The 15,232-nt window shown below is 42.7% G+C and overlaps 2 protein-coding genes across 2 annotated transcripts in view; both read right to left on the bottom strand.

Annotated features, from left to right (window-relative positions):
• IDUA (alpha-L-iduronidase) overlaps positions 1 to 2,047 on the bottom strand; it is a 200,754-nt gene extending 198,707 nt beyond the window's left edge. Inside the window, exons 1-2 of the mRNA XM_068106517.2 lie at positions 1,610 to 2,047; positions 4 to 144 (exon numbers count right to left, since the gene is read on the bottom strand). Coding sequence (XP_067962618.2) covers positions 4 to 144; positions 1,610 to 1,911 — 443 coding nt within the window. The 5' untranslated portion in view covers positions 1,912 to 2,047. The remainder of the gene's footprint in view (positions 1 to 3; positions 145 to 1,609) is intronic.
• Positions 2,048 to 8,433: 6,386 nt separating this feature from the next.
• Positions 8,434 to 15,232, bottom strand: part of LOC137420955 (uncharacterized) — a 29,046-nt gene continuing 22,247 nt past the window's right edge. The window contains exon 3 of the mRNA XM_078772148.1: positions 8,434 to 9,006. Coding sequence (XP_078628274.1) covers positions 8,678 to 9,006 — 329 coding nt within the window. The 3' untranslated portion in view covers positions 8,434 to 8,677. The remainder of the gene's footprint in view (positions 9,007 to 15,232) is intronic.

The raw sequence follows: 15,232 nt of genomic DNA on the forward strand, positions 1-15,232 counted from the left end.
CACCGGACAGAGATGAGATTGAGCATCCAATGGACACGGACCTGCTGTATTCCTCCTCGTGGCACTGAGCCTACAAAGGCCAGGTTGAGTTGTTGATCTTGGCTCAGAAGGTATTCGGCAGCATTTTGGTGTGGAAGTGGTGGGCTGCAGAAGCAAAGAAAAACAAACAAGTCACAAACTTAAAAAGCAATGGATCCGTCCTAAAAATGAGAAATAGCTTTAAAAAAAGGAACAAGATCTCTTGTCAAAACATTACCATGGACCATAACCAAAAAGGGGCAGTGTGCATTAATCACATGAATTTGGAAACGATGAAAAGCATTCTTGGACAGGACCGTTTCAAACGTAATGTCCTCACCAGTTAGACAAAATGGTTGATCCAAAGATAAAATAAGTAGTGTACAGTAACTATTGGGGATGCCTCTTTGTGGTGGTTGTACCACCCAATGAAAGTCCATGGCCAAATATTCGCCATTTTCCCCGGATATGTCAGAGCGCCGATCAGTCCCTATGGACCGGCCCTTTCCCTTTTGTCTGTCTCCCTCTCTATTTCTCTCTCTAACTCTATCTTGGCCCTGACGTTGTGAAGGCGGGGGTAACACCATCCTGGATCTGGGAGATCCTGGGAGATAGATCAGTGGGGTCTACACCGCGAGCTTGTTCGAGAGAACTGTCCGGGTCCACACAACGAGTGTACAAAATGGGTCAGAGCTGCATTCTCTCCTTAATCAATTCATGCCATCTCAAACGCCAACCCTGGCTCCGAGTTTTCTAATATGTAAAAGTTTACAAGTCAGTGCTCCTGGAAAATTTCAGTTGTTGAAGATCTTTTTTCTGCAGTATACTAGTCAACAAAGTATATGGGATTTGAAACTAAAAGGCAAAGACTATAGAGTGTCATGAGGATTATCGAGTGTCATGAAGACCATGCAATGTAGCATCACGAGGCAAATGTTGATATGGGAGAACCAAACAGGCCGATCTGGATTGTAAATTCGTTCATTGGTTTTCCACAGGCAGGGTGAGTGTCCCATCCCTCGGATGCACGCTAAACTGCCGTTTCGTCTGCCGAAATTACTTGGTGGACAGTGAAGATCCCACGGTGTCCTTCACGAAGAGTAGGCAAGCTATCACCGGCATCCTGTCCAAATTACAAATTCCTGCTCTCGCCTACAGAGGGCATTGCTTCAGTGAAAAACGCCGAAGATACAAGAAAATACTGCAAAACTATAACTGAAAATAAGCCTCCACTCAATAAAAAAAAAATCTGAGAGAAAATATTGATAAAAACAAACAGAATATCATATAAAGCTGGTAAGAAAAAACAAATTTTCAGAAACAGGAAAATAAAACCAAATAATGATGGACATCAGTGACCTCAACTTCAACACCACATGATGTGCAAAGAACAAGCAGGACGAGGTGCACAGTTTCAGGCGGTGCATTCGTGAAGGAGCATTGGTTACCACTCCTGATTCTGGCTTCTGCTTGTATTTTTTACGATGTTCGTGCAAACTACGCAACTTTAGCCCTTACAATTTTAACTATATAAATTTCACGGAAAAACAAATTACAGACAGAAACATTCTGAGGACGAGTGGCCACTTACCAAAAACCCGTGCTTTTCCAGAAATGCGTCAGGGTACCCGGGCTTGACTTGCAGTCTGCGTCAGCATCGATAAAATACGGGCTATAGATGTGACTTCTTACGGCTAAGCCAGTTATAGTTAGTAGTAGTAGTAGTACAGGAATCAGATCGAATTTAAATGAATTCATAATTATTAACCGGAAGAGCGTACGAACTCCGACAAACACTTCCAATGAAACTTCCACCAATTCCTTACATCGTGTCCCGTCCTCTTCTTTATTTCCCATCGATTCCTTTATCTCAGGCTTTTCTTGTACACCCATTCGGCGTATACTCAGATGAATCGGTTTGAAGAAAAAAAATCCTATTCGATACTGGGTAGTTGTACAGTGCGTCACGTGATGGATATTCACATACACCGCTTAGAATGCATCGGCGAAATTCATTCCTGGTGTGCCTTCCGTTTGTTGTTTGTTTGCGGGTTGTTTACTGCTGGTAATCAATCATGAAGAATACTGTATGACGTGTATGTGAATAGAGAGTTTTCAGAGCTATCCCATAATGCCGTGCGCGCCGCCATTTTGGTTGTATTCACTTACTGCAATGTAAGATTAGGCTAATTATTTGGCCTTGTTCGATTGTGTTTTCATACCTTTCCAGGTTGCAAACCACTCTGTAAGCAAAATCCAAAACAAAAAGCTGATCGGGCCATGGTGAACGAGTTGGCAGGTGCAGCATTACGGAGGTGCAGCATTACGGAGTATACAACAAGGAACGTGCCCCACAACAGTTTCCAGAAGATTTAAGTAATATAAAATGGAGAGGATTCTGATTGTAATCAGGAGCCAGAAGACTTGGCCAAGGTCAGAAGAGGTGGTCGATATGTCAGAAGGCGAGTTTTAAGACTAAGAGTTGTAAGGTCCAAAACTAAGGTCTAAGTCTAAGACAAAGGCTCGTGGAAGAGATAGGATACAGAACACATCAGGGCAACATAGGAAAGACAACAACAGGAGAAAGGGGAAACTCCAACGGCAGCGCTGAAGGAGAAAGTCGACGGAGATGGACAACCTGGGGATGCAGGTAACGATGGAGGTGGGAAGGGTAGGTGGAGGATGGAGGGGGGAGGAGGAGGAGGGATAGACAGGGAGAGAAGGAGGAGGAGGCGGGAGGAGAGGGGAGGATTCCTTAATTTTTCTTAACATTTCCTAATAGCGGAAATTGGGTCGTGATAAAAAAGAAGCTTGTGTGAATATTATTGGCCAATCAGCGGAGTCCTTTCAGAGAACCATTGGGCATTGCGGATTCGAAAGACATTGAGAGCTCATCTCAGCACATGCACAGCTTCAGATGTTCTTTACCATGCAACCATCAGGACAATTGAGTGAAGTAAGCTTGGTGTTGGCTTCACAGTTAAGGTTGCTGGCTTAAGGTCTTGAGTTCAAGCCCCTGTCTTGCTACTACAAAAACGTCAGGTGGGTTGACTCATCCTTTCTGGGTCAGCAAATGAGTACCACCTTACTGGGAAGAATGAGCCATTCGAGGACCCTGCGTTGGAGTTGCGACCCGTCCAGAATTGTGCCCAATGGTCAAGAAACTGCTTTGGCAGCCCTATTTTTTTTTTGTATACTGAATCGAGGCTCGTGAAAGAGCTGACATTTACTTCACAAACAAATCAACCAGACAAACAAAATATATAAAAAGAGGGAGCGGAAGACAAGAGAAGGGAAAGCACACAAACACTTGAGTCATGCATCTGAAGATGAAAAAACGAGTGGTATTCGTCTTCTTTAATTTGTTGGCACAAATAATAGCTAAAAGGAGAAGTGTGTGTGTGTGTGTGTGTGTGTGTGTGTGTGTGTGTGTGTTTTATCTACTTTCACCGCTTGCTTGGATTAACCAGAAATGGTACTAACTCGATACCTCTCATCCATGGATATTTTTCGTATTTCCCATATTTGTGCGAGTCCGATTAGCATTCCAGAACACAAAAATTACACTTACCCATTCTGAAATTGCCACTTTATTTTATATGCTGAAAATAATGTTTGAAATACTATTTGACTTACACATTAGGTCCAAGCAAAGGCAGGTTAAAAGTGCCAGTTTGTTGAAGGGAGTCACTGAAAACGCACACAGAGCATGTGTGAAAGGCCTCCTCAGCATTAATATGTCAGTGAGAAAGTCTTGTATTACGGATAAAGAATAGTGGCAGGGCAGAACTAACTGCCAGTCACCGATACTTGAAGAAAATATACTTTCCAAATCATCTGGATGAAATCAAACCGGAAGTTGATCGAGGTGTACGCTAACCGCTGTGGGAATCAAGGAGAAGCTGATGTTTTAAGCCTTAACTCTTCGCCTAAGGAGCTCCTATTTAACCATTTCTGACAGGTTTGTTGTAAAATAATCAGATCTACAACAGGGTTTCAGGTGAGTTTAATCTGTATCGAAAACCAGCAATACCTGAAAGAGAATTAGCAATCATAGGATCAACAACAACAACAACATGCATTTTAAGGCCATTTTCCCTGCTAGAGCGGGGGTTAGCCTTGCGGTCCCCATGACAATCTTCTCCATTTTGCCCTATTTTCTGCATCTCTCCTTGTTAACCCCCTTGCCCGCATTTCTTCTTCCACCGTCTTTAGCCAAGTCTTTCTCGGTCTTCCCCATTCTCTACTTCCTTCTACATTAACTTCCATCACTCTTCTCAACCAGTCACTTTCATCCTTCCTCAACACATGACCAAACCATCTCAACCTGTTCCTCTTCACAGCATCAATCACAGGCAATATTCCCATCATCTTTCGCAATTCATCATTTGTCTTCCTCTCTCTCTCAACGATACTCCGCACATCCATCGAACCATTCGCATTTCCACCCTTTCCAGCCTTCGTTGCTGCTCTACGTTCATTACCCATGTCTCGCTCCCATAAATCATAACACTTCTCACACATGCAGCATACACCTTTCCCTTCAGCTTCAGCAACACTCTCCTCCTCATCAGCACGCCACTCAATTCCCAAAACTTCTTCCATGCACATCTCACTCGAGCAACCGTTGCCGAGTCTGATCCACCTTCTCCATTCAGCATGTCTCCGAGGTAGCAAAATGTTTTCACACCTTCCAGCTTCACGCCGTCTCCAAGCTCCAACTCAACATTTCCTCCATCTGCAGCTCCCTCTGTGCACACCTTACATTTGAATGTAGCTGCCACACTGGTAAATGACCCTCTCAGACCACTACATTTTTGATGAACCCACTCAGCGCACATTGTACATTGAATGGAGTTCACTCCGACACCTTTCCTGCACACAGCACACGGCCACTTCCCAGTTATTTCCACCTCACCACATGCTTTACCACTTGCCATCACCTTCGTCTTTCTGATATTCACCTTCAGACCTTTTGTCTCCATACATTCCTTCCACTTGTTCATCTTTTCCTTCAGTCCATCCATACTTTCCGCAATCAACACCAGATCATCTGCATACAACAACTCCCACGGTAAACCCTCCTTTACGTTCTGAGCCAGCACCTCCATCACAGCTACAAATAGTAGTGGACTTAGTACCGACCCCTGATGCACTCCCACCTTCACCTCAAACCCACGACTGTTCCCATCCTTCGTCCTTACAGCTGTGCGCGCTCTTTTGTACATTGCCATCACTACTCTGATCAACCATTCCTCCACTCCTAACTTCCTCAATGCCCATGTCAATACTTTGCGTGAAACCCTATCGAATGCTTTCTCCAGATCAACAAACCCACAAAACAACTTCTTCCTTTTATCCATGTACTTCTCCTGCAACTGCCTCACAATGAAAAGCGCATCTGTCGGTCCTCTTCCTGGCATAAATCCAAACTGCATTTCGTCGATCTTCACTTTCTTCCTTATCCTCCTCTCCAACACCCTTTCCAATACCTTCATTCCATGCTCCAATAACTTTATCGCTCGGTACGAGCCACACTCCAGAGGGTCACCTTTCCCCTTGTATAGAGGGACGAGGGTACTCAGTTCCCAATCCACTGGAATGCGGCCTTCTTTCACCACCAGATTACAGATCTCTGTCATTCTCTTCACACCCCAACTTCCTGCTGCCTTCAACATATCTCACACAACTCCCGTCGGCCCTCCCGCTTTTCCACTATTCATTGCTTTTATCGCTTCCTCAACTTCCTTCTCAGTTCTCTTCTCTGCCGGTCCTAAAACTGGGTTACTCTCGATGTTGCCATCCCATTCATTCTCTGTATTCAACAGCATTTCCATATATCTTTTCCATCTTCCTTTAATTCCATCTGGGTCGACAATGATTTGTCCCACTTCATCCTTCAAGCAACTCACCCCCATCACATCACACCTCTCTTTCGCTATGTGCTTTGCAATCCTGAATACTGCTTTCTGATCCTCTTCCGAATCCAAGCGTTCTCTGAACATTTTCCTACATGCCTCCTGCGCCTTTGCTACCTCTTTCTTTGCAGCCTTCCTGGCTGCCTTATAACTTTCATGCTCTGCTGTTTCTGCTCCCGTACCCTTCGCCTTCTGCCACTCCTTGAACTTCTTCCTCTTCTCGTCAATCCTCTTTCCAACTTCAACATCCCACCACCATGTTTCCGAGTGCCTCGGTGGTCCTTTTGTCCATCCACATACCTCACCAACGGCTCCCAAGAGACTATCTTTCATTGACATCCAACCACTTTAAAGCTCAACCACATCATCCTCTACCCTACTCAGCCTCTCTTTTAATGTCTCCCTTACTGTCACCTCTTTCAACCTCCACACCTTCATTCTCGGTTGGTACTTCACCAGCCGAGCTCTCCTCGCACCTTTCACCCTTATGTCACAGACAACCAAGTGGTGCTGTGAAACAGCCTCCTCCTTTGTGTCCCAGAGGTGCCCCCTATCTCGCCTACGCACCATCAGGTAGTCAACGGTTGTCGTCGACCCACCTGACGTGTATGTAACAAGCTTATTATCCTCTTTCTGGAACGGAGTATTACAAATCAACAAATCAGCTCCATCAGCAAACTCCAAAATCCTTTCACCTTCTCCATTTTCACACCATATCCGTAACCCCCATGAACTCCCTCAAAACCATCCATACTCCTTCCCACATGTCCATTCAGGTCTCCTCCCACCACAACAACTTCCTCATCTTTCACGTTTTCCATCAGCTTCTCTATCGCACACCAGAACTTGTCCTTCTCTTCATCGCTTCGACCAACCTGCGGAGCATATCCTGAGATGACGTTCACCAAGAGCTTTCCAATCATCATTTTCACCATCATCAACCTATCACTCACTCTAGTCACACTCACCACACTGTCTACAAACTCCTCAGAAAACAGGACACCAACACCATTCACGCCCTCCGGGCACCCTTGCCACACAAACTTGTATTTCTGTCCCTGCCTACCATTCACCATTCTCACACCACTTCCCTTCCATCTCGCTCTTGCACACAACATATGTCCACTCTTCTTCTGACCAATACTTCCACCTTTTCTCCTGATCTCCCTGTCATTGTCCCTACATTCCATGTCCCAAACCTCAGAAACCGATCTCCACTTCGGGCTGCACCCTGCCCATATGTCCTTATAATTGTCATGGTTCTCTTTTTGAGGCAATGTTTTTATGGCCGGATGCCCTTCCTGACGCCAACCCTCTTAGTCATCTCTTACGACACGCAGGGATACGGTGTACCTATTCTGACCAGGGTACACACTGGGAAACGTTTAAAACATGGAAATTCTGGGGGGGGGGGGGGGGGCGGCGTCAGTATCACGGCTACGGTTTAAACATATTCCAACAATATCCAAACAGAACCATGAAAACCATGAAAAACAATCCGGGAAAAGTCTCCAAGCGAGAACGTGGATTTGAGAAAGAAGGAGCAGAGGCGGAAGAAAAACGAGATACAGGGGGCGGGGCACAAACCGAGACGAGGTCGAGGAGGAGAGCGAACAAGCACGTGTCCGGGAGGAGAGAAAGAATTAATATAGAATTCTTTGTCTAGGGAGGTGAGGTGAGGGGGAGAAAACAAAATAAAAGAAACAAGCAATACAGCGAAGGAAATAACCCAAACTGACAAAACACCGACGGGGGGAGGGAAGCCCCAAGTCACCAGGCCGCGCACGAGGTACGACCCAGAAAACGATTAATTACACACAAGTTTGCACGAACCACAAACCAACACCAACTAGAAACACACAATAACACGTACACAGCAAAATAACCAGTGGAAATTTGACAAAGACAAGAATGGGAAAACACTCAAACTTCGATGCCGTGGAGAGCTCGAAGCAAGCCTCACTCGCCCGAGGAACCGGAAGTGAACCGGAAGATGATTCCCCAATCATAGGATCAATACATGTTAAGTATATGACCAAGAAAGAGTTTCATAATCGAGCATGCGAGCAAGCGACATGAAAAGTAGTTCCCTTACTTTTCTAAGCATGCAGCATACATGTGGATAAAGCATACACGTGGATAAAGCATGATAAATGTCTCAGGACTGCGCTTCACGTCTCGGAGCTAAGTTCTTATAGTAGCCACATAGTGGATAGAAGCGGTAATGGCGCCTGGGTCGCAACTTGGATACAATTTCACCACAAGGTTGATACCCCATCTGATGGACAGTGTAAGTCTGTGACAATGCCCTCTTTCCAAAATAATCAGGAGACCATTTATAGTTGTATCAGGAGTCAAATCAAGACTAGGCAGTGCAAAGACACCACATTACCTATGAGCTATCCTGTTAGCCCAATGACAACTTAAGATGAGAAGAGATAAAATCATTTAAAACCAGAAAAATCTGAAAATGGAAGCAGTCTTTTTAAAACAGAGGTTGATGTTGTAATCTGCCCATCAAATTACCTTTATTCTTTTACATTGATCTAAGGTTCATGGAGAAGCTTGCACATGAATCATGTGACAAAGACATGTGTACATCCACATGAATTACAAGGACATGATTAGAATGGGTGAATACATATAGTCAATGAGATTTGAACCCTAGTTTCCCAACATAATGAGCCAACAACCTAAACAGCAATGCAAACCAAGTAATCTTCCTTTTGTCTCATCATTGTCTATCCTTGAGGAGGCCCTCTCATCATCATTGTCTTCCAGGCATCAATCACAGTGTACAAGTACCATACAAATCCACAAATTCCAACGTAGCTTGCTAATGCTAGCTTATTCAGCTTCCACTCTGGTTGCAAATAATTTGAAATCAAACTCGCTATCTCTTCAATTGCCCTCCTGTTCTCATTACAGGAGTGAAATCCTGCGTTTTCAGAGAAGAAGCAGTCGCGCGTGTCCAGGACGTTGTTTTGTTGAACATGTGTACGGCTGTGAGGATCCATGTATGCTGTTTGAGGTGGAAAGTGATTCATTACCACCATGATGACCATTTGATCTGTAAAAGGAACAAATGCACTGTTAGACAAGCCACAAACTCTCAATCACGGAAGTGAAAGAAAATGCTGGAAACTCAGAAAGATATGAGTTTGGAGAGAGTTAATGAGGTAAAGGAGGGGTAGAAAAGATCATGGTTGTAGATCATGGGGCGGTATCCCGAGATGGTGCTGTCAGGGAATAAATATTCATATTGACAATATTGCTAGAATATATATCAATGTAATCTTGTTACCTTCGCAAAAGCGGCAGGTTATGTTTTGATCGCTGTGTATTTATTTGTATGTCTGTGTGTGTGTGTGTATGTTATTCGCATAACTCAAAAAGTATTCAACCGAATTGCATGAAATTTGGTGGGATGATTGGTTATTATACGGGACACATTTGATTAGATTTTGGGAGCAATCGGGTCAAAGGTCAAGGTCAAGGTCACGAAAAGGTCAAAATCGTATTTTTGTTGTTCTGTTCCCTACACTCCCATGCCAAGTACAGAACAGTAGCTGCGGCGAAGGTATGCGCTCTACCGAGTGCCCGTTCTAGTTTAAAGTGGAATTATGTTTTACTTTACGAATGAGCAAAAGAGCATAGAACTAGAGTTAACAGGTGGTCAGGAGAGTTAATTTCAGACAAAATGTGTAACGCTCTTGGACCGCCACCTGTCTATCAAAAATAGCCTATGTTCAGTTCACTGCACACAGGCTGCAAATTCTTCCTCAGCAGGTCAGAGCATTTGACCTCTTGAACAGAAATAAGTACTAGCTGGCCAAGAGAGAGCCAAATAAGGTTTTGGATAAGGGAACCAGAAACACCCTGCATGCTCTGAAACATCAAAGGAGTTTGGGGCTTTAAAACCAGGAGAAAGTTGCGAGCAGAGAGGAGAGTGGACGGAGAGAGTGAATGAAGAGGAGTGAACAACTGGAGACTGGTCAACAACTGAACGAGCTTCAAAAGACCTACAGACCGAGCTTCAACCAAGACCTACCAAACAAGCTTCAACAAAGACTGGAACAAAGACTCATTAAAGATCTCGGCTTAGTATACAACAAATTCTCAAGTATACAACAAATTCTCAAAAGTGAATAAAACATTGATTTTGCTAAAACGAGTTTCTGAAGTTTCTGAAGTAGAAAAGAAGTTAAATTTATTATTCTACAATTGGTGGTCCGTAAGGGAGTCAACTCCACAGAACAAGGTAAGCTTTTGTTTGTTATCTGTGTAGTCTGATGTTAATCTGTGCAAAATAGTTCAGTGTTTGAGTTTTGTGTATGTTTGTTGATATGTGGAAGGAAAAAATCACGAGGCCTTTAACAGGTTTCAGAAATCATGACAATTTCTTTTCTCTTTTTCTTCCAAAATTTATGTATACGCATTTTTCAGGAATGGTGCCATGGACCGTCACAAATATCCACTAAAGCCTTTTGTCTTTAGAAAAGGTGCTGTGCTTTCATAAAGAACCACTGATATCGTATATACTGTATAATTATTGTACGATTTTTTAAAAAAAATTTCAGAAGTCATGACGATAAAAAAAATTTTTTTTTAAATAATAATAATAAATTGTTTTTTTTTGTTTTTTTTCTGTAATTTGAATTTTTTCCCGGTACATTCTACGAGTGCAAAGAGCCACTAACGAATCCCGGGACGTTAGCGAAAACGGTGCTGCATTCGTCCAGTCATGCAAATATTTTGTGTATGAATATGCTTTTTGTGTATTCATTTGATTTCATACGTGATTCCAGTCCAATGGTCTGTGTCACATACCTGCCCGTTCCTTTTGTATGATGATTCAAATTTGTTGGGTTCCTACGGTTGAGACTTATATAATATTTTTCCTGTGGTGAGCCTCTTCTTTGATGTGGTCACGAGGGACGAGTCGATATGCTCTCGCACAAGTTGAACAGCGATTTTTAAAAATTTTTTTTTTTTGAAAGCGATTAAAGCGATTTTAAAGCGAAACAGCGATTTTTAAAAAACGATTATCTGAGGATTTTTTAATAACTCGCGATTTTGTAAAAAAACAAAAAAAAAACAAAAAAAAAAAACAAAGTGAATTTTATACAGCATACTTTGTTAAGGGAAAATCGGCCGGATTCGATTTTCAAACATGCATTCCCAGTGTGGTAACAAAAGTGTACATTGTGAGCATTGTCACAAAAGCATTGTCATAAAAATTCATCTGACACGTGTTAGCGTGCGCGCCAGGCCAATTTGTCTGCACGAGTCGACAGACAGTCCAAAAATAGGCATTCTTTTCCACGTCCAGCCGGGCACGTTGTAAAATGCATGCAGGCAGGTTGCCCATGGCAACGCTTGGTGTTGCGGTTTGGTCCGTCCACTTCTTACATATGGGATCAGAAACGATTTTTTAAAATGTAACCTCTTTCACCTTTTCTTGCCCTACACCCCCCAACCTCCCCCCGCCCTTTCCCCCTCCCTCCTTCCGTTCCCCCCCCTCCATCCTAACTCCTTACCCTTACCCCATCTAACTATTATCCAAACCCCCCCATTTTTTTTCCCTTCTGCATCCCCTTCCCCTTTCTTTTTTTTTCCAAACTTACCTTTTACATCCTGATTAGGGAAAATATTGACACTTCCCGATCTGATCTGACTCTGGATTAGGACAATATACATGTTTTTAGGGTTTATTGCATAAATGAATGACATGTACCTGTTGCGTGTACCTGGAGGTAGCACCTTGGCCTATCCTCAGAAATATGTATTCACATAATTGGAGCTCCCAGATTTTCACCAATTTTTGGTAAAGATCTTATGTGAAGGAATACTTCCTTGGTAGATCACAGGTACTGCTATAAAGGCCAAATACATTTGGGCGACGATTGTAATTACATATGTAAGTTACAGACACATTGTATGAGGCATGTATAGGATCGTTGATTGTATGGGATTGAATGGGATTGCATATCCCATATGGATCCCATATTGATTTAGCATATCACCTCATTATGTGGCCTTGCTGTGTTTTTGTGTGTATGGGTATGTGGGTATGTATGTGTGGGTATGCATGTGTTTTGCACCCCTCTTCCCCCCCCTCCTCCAACCATGGCCCCAATACTGCTACAATAATTTGTGAAATGGTACGACACAGTTTACATCGTTAAAATAATACACAGATGAGTGTATGATTTGCACAGAAGGTCGAGAGGGACAATAGTATCCATCATATAACCTTTCACAGCCTTGTAAGGGAGAATAAGTGCAGCCAATCATACACAGTTATTTTTAGAAAAATACAATGAGTGTCGTATTTCGCATAGTATTAATACCCCTAAGGGAGCCCTGCCCCACCCCCCCCAGCCTCATCCCTCCCTTGGCATTCTGCCACTTCTCCTCCTCCCTTCCCCACCCTTTTTCCTCCCCTCTTTCCTCCTCTTTACTCCTCTTTTATCTCACTTTTACCTGTTTCCCTTTTCATAGTTCTCATTGTTTTCTCTCATTGTTGATGAGATTCATTATTGTCATCATCATTGTCATATGATGTAACCTTATGATGTTCCTTATGATGTAACCTTATGATGTTCCTTATGATGTAACCTTATGATGTTCCTTATGATGTTCCTTATGATGTAACCTTATGATGTAACCTTATGATGTAACCTTATGATGTAACCTTATGATGTAACCTTATGATGTAACCTTATGATGTTCTGATGGGGAATGAGTTGATGAGGTGCACCATCAATTCATTTTTCCCATGTAAGACAGTAATGTATTTGAATTTGTGATATAATGACCAGACAAGATTGAAAAAATAAAAAATAAAAAAATAAAATAAAATAAATATGTCAGATATGATCATGGGGCAGAACGGTGATTAGTCAACTGACGGCAGATATGGGTCAAACGGTGACGACCGATGATCATATTCCCCGTCAGTGGATGGAACTGTATTGGCAACATTGGGAAATGGTTTAGGTATAGAGTAATGTTGATCCCATATCATAGTTCAGTATCAGACATTGGTTTCAATTCGGTATCAGACTGATAAATGTGAATTTGGATATTATCATTTATATTATTTTATTATATATTATTATTAGAATTTTATTGATGAATATTGATAAATTGATTGAAATTGCATAATTGAATTGATTCTGATTCTGATCCGATTGATCTGATTGATTTTGATCTGATTAATTTAATCTGATCTGATTTTATTTAAATTTAATTTAATCAAGTCAATTGATGGATGAATAAAAAGTGCGGTCTCAAGAAAGAAGCTTTGAGACATTTGCGAAACATCAATGTGCAGACAACCTGGGACGATGAGCGAGGTGGTGAGTCTAGTGGTTATTTGTTATATTATGTGGTTATTTTTGTTTGACCCCCCCTTAACAGGACTTACTGATCCAGACTCATCTGCAACACTGATCAGTGAGATTGGGGTGTGGGAAAAGCCACAGGGCAGGGGGACTCTCTGGAAATCACCTGAAGTCATCAAGTGGACAGGTGGAGAGATACTTCCTGGAAGACCACAGAGTAGAGCTTATCGGAATAAGCTAGACAACAACGCATTCAACGCTACTTTGTATAAGGTGGAACAAACTTCTGCGATTTTTGCAGTACACACAGTTGATAGTGGATACAGGTGTAGTCCGATGTGTAGTCCTTGTAGTTATTTGATATATATTGAGTGAGTATAAAGAGGTACTCACACACAGGCAAAATGGGAAGTGGATTCTGCAAGATTAAACAAGGTCAATTGGACTTGAGTCAAAGAGGTGCTTGTATCAGCTCCATGTATCAGAAATATGGGGCAGAATCACTTAAAGATGTGGAATCCTGGTATGAATGGACGAAAGGTCGAAAAAGTGGATTCCCACAGGAGGGCACTTTTGATAGAAACGTATTGGCAACACTCAGAAAAGAATTGGAAGCAAGAGGGCGACAGAAGTTCAAAGTGGATTGGCAACCATTCTATTACTGGGACGCTGAATCTAGGGACAGGGAGACCAAAGCAAAGATGGGGGGCTTGAAGAAAGAGGTGAAACAGATACAGCATAGGTTGTGTAAGGTAGCAAATCAGATGCCTCTTCGAGTCAGCAATGGAGAGCAATCCCAACCCAAATTGTATCCAGAAGCCAGATCATACGAGATAAATGAACTGGAAGACGAAACTCCTCCACCTTATCGGAGAAATATTGTATATCAGCCACAGGTAGTGCCTGTACCTGTACCTGCCGAAAGACCAGAACAGAGTGCAGCGATTGGTTCCAGTCAACAGAGGACAGGTGAAAGACGTGACCCATTTGAGGTAACTACCCAAGAGGGTGCAATTGGGGCACAGGAACCGACTCAAAGTGGGCAAACGATGCAACCAGCTGCTATACCTTTATCATGCTCTCCATTTCACCATACAAGGAGTAAGGGTCGTGTGATCAATGCCAATCAATCTAACGATCAATGTGATTGGCTAATGAATGATCAAAAGTTGACTCTCTCACAAGGAGGGTTTGAGCAATGTGGTGTTATGAATTTTCCTCAGCGGCAATTTCCAGGGGCAAATCAGCAACAACCAGATCTGATGTATAGACCATGGCAGGTACATCAATTGAAGGCATTGCAGAGTAGTATGCCATCAATCAAAACAGATCCACTTCAATTTGCGGAGGAACTGCGGTTAATTGTGGAAACTCAGTTGCCCACTGCAAGAGACATGGAAATACTTTTAAAGTGGGTAATTCCCAATACCACCACTTTGAGGAACTTAATGCGTGAGGCCAACTGGGTAAATACGGAAGATGGACAGGTAGACATGTCCACGGAGGCTAGAACGGCACAGATCAATAAATTGATAGAGGTCATAAAAAAAATTGCCACCAGTGACGGATTGGAACAAAGTGGTTACATGCAAGCAGAAAACAGGCGAAGATGCTAGCGATTATTTGGACAGATTGCGAGATGTTTTCCGACTATATTCAGGCATAGACCGGGCACAAATTGACAATGCCTTAAAACCCCTTTTTATTAATGGTCTATTGCCCAAATTGAAGAGTGAAGTGGAGTGGAAAGACAATGTATTGCTTGGGAAGGCAAGCCAATGCAAGAAATATTGAATTACGCCTTGCATCATCAGCGGATTCAAGCCAGGAATAGTGCTGTAAATGCCGAGAAATTGATGCAACTACAGACTCAAGCCCTGATGACTACGAATCAATGCAATAGGTTTTCTGGGCAACAACGCAACAATGCAGTAGGAGATAACCAGG

The sequence above is a fragment of the Myxine glutinosa genome, chromosome 2 (genome assembly GCF_964187855.1).
Source record: "Myxine glutinosa chromosome 2, kmMyxGlut1.1, whole genome shotgun sequence".
Taxonomy (NCBI): Eukaryota; Metazoa; Chordata; class Myxini; order Myxiniformes; family Myxinidae; genus Myxine; species Myxine glutinosa.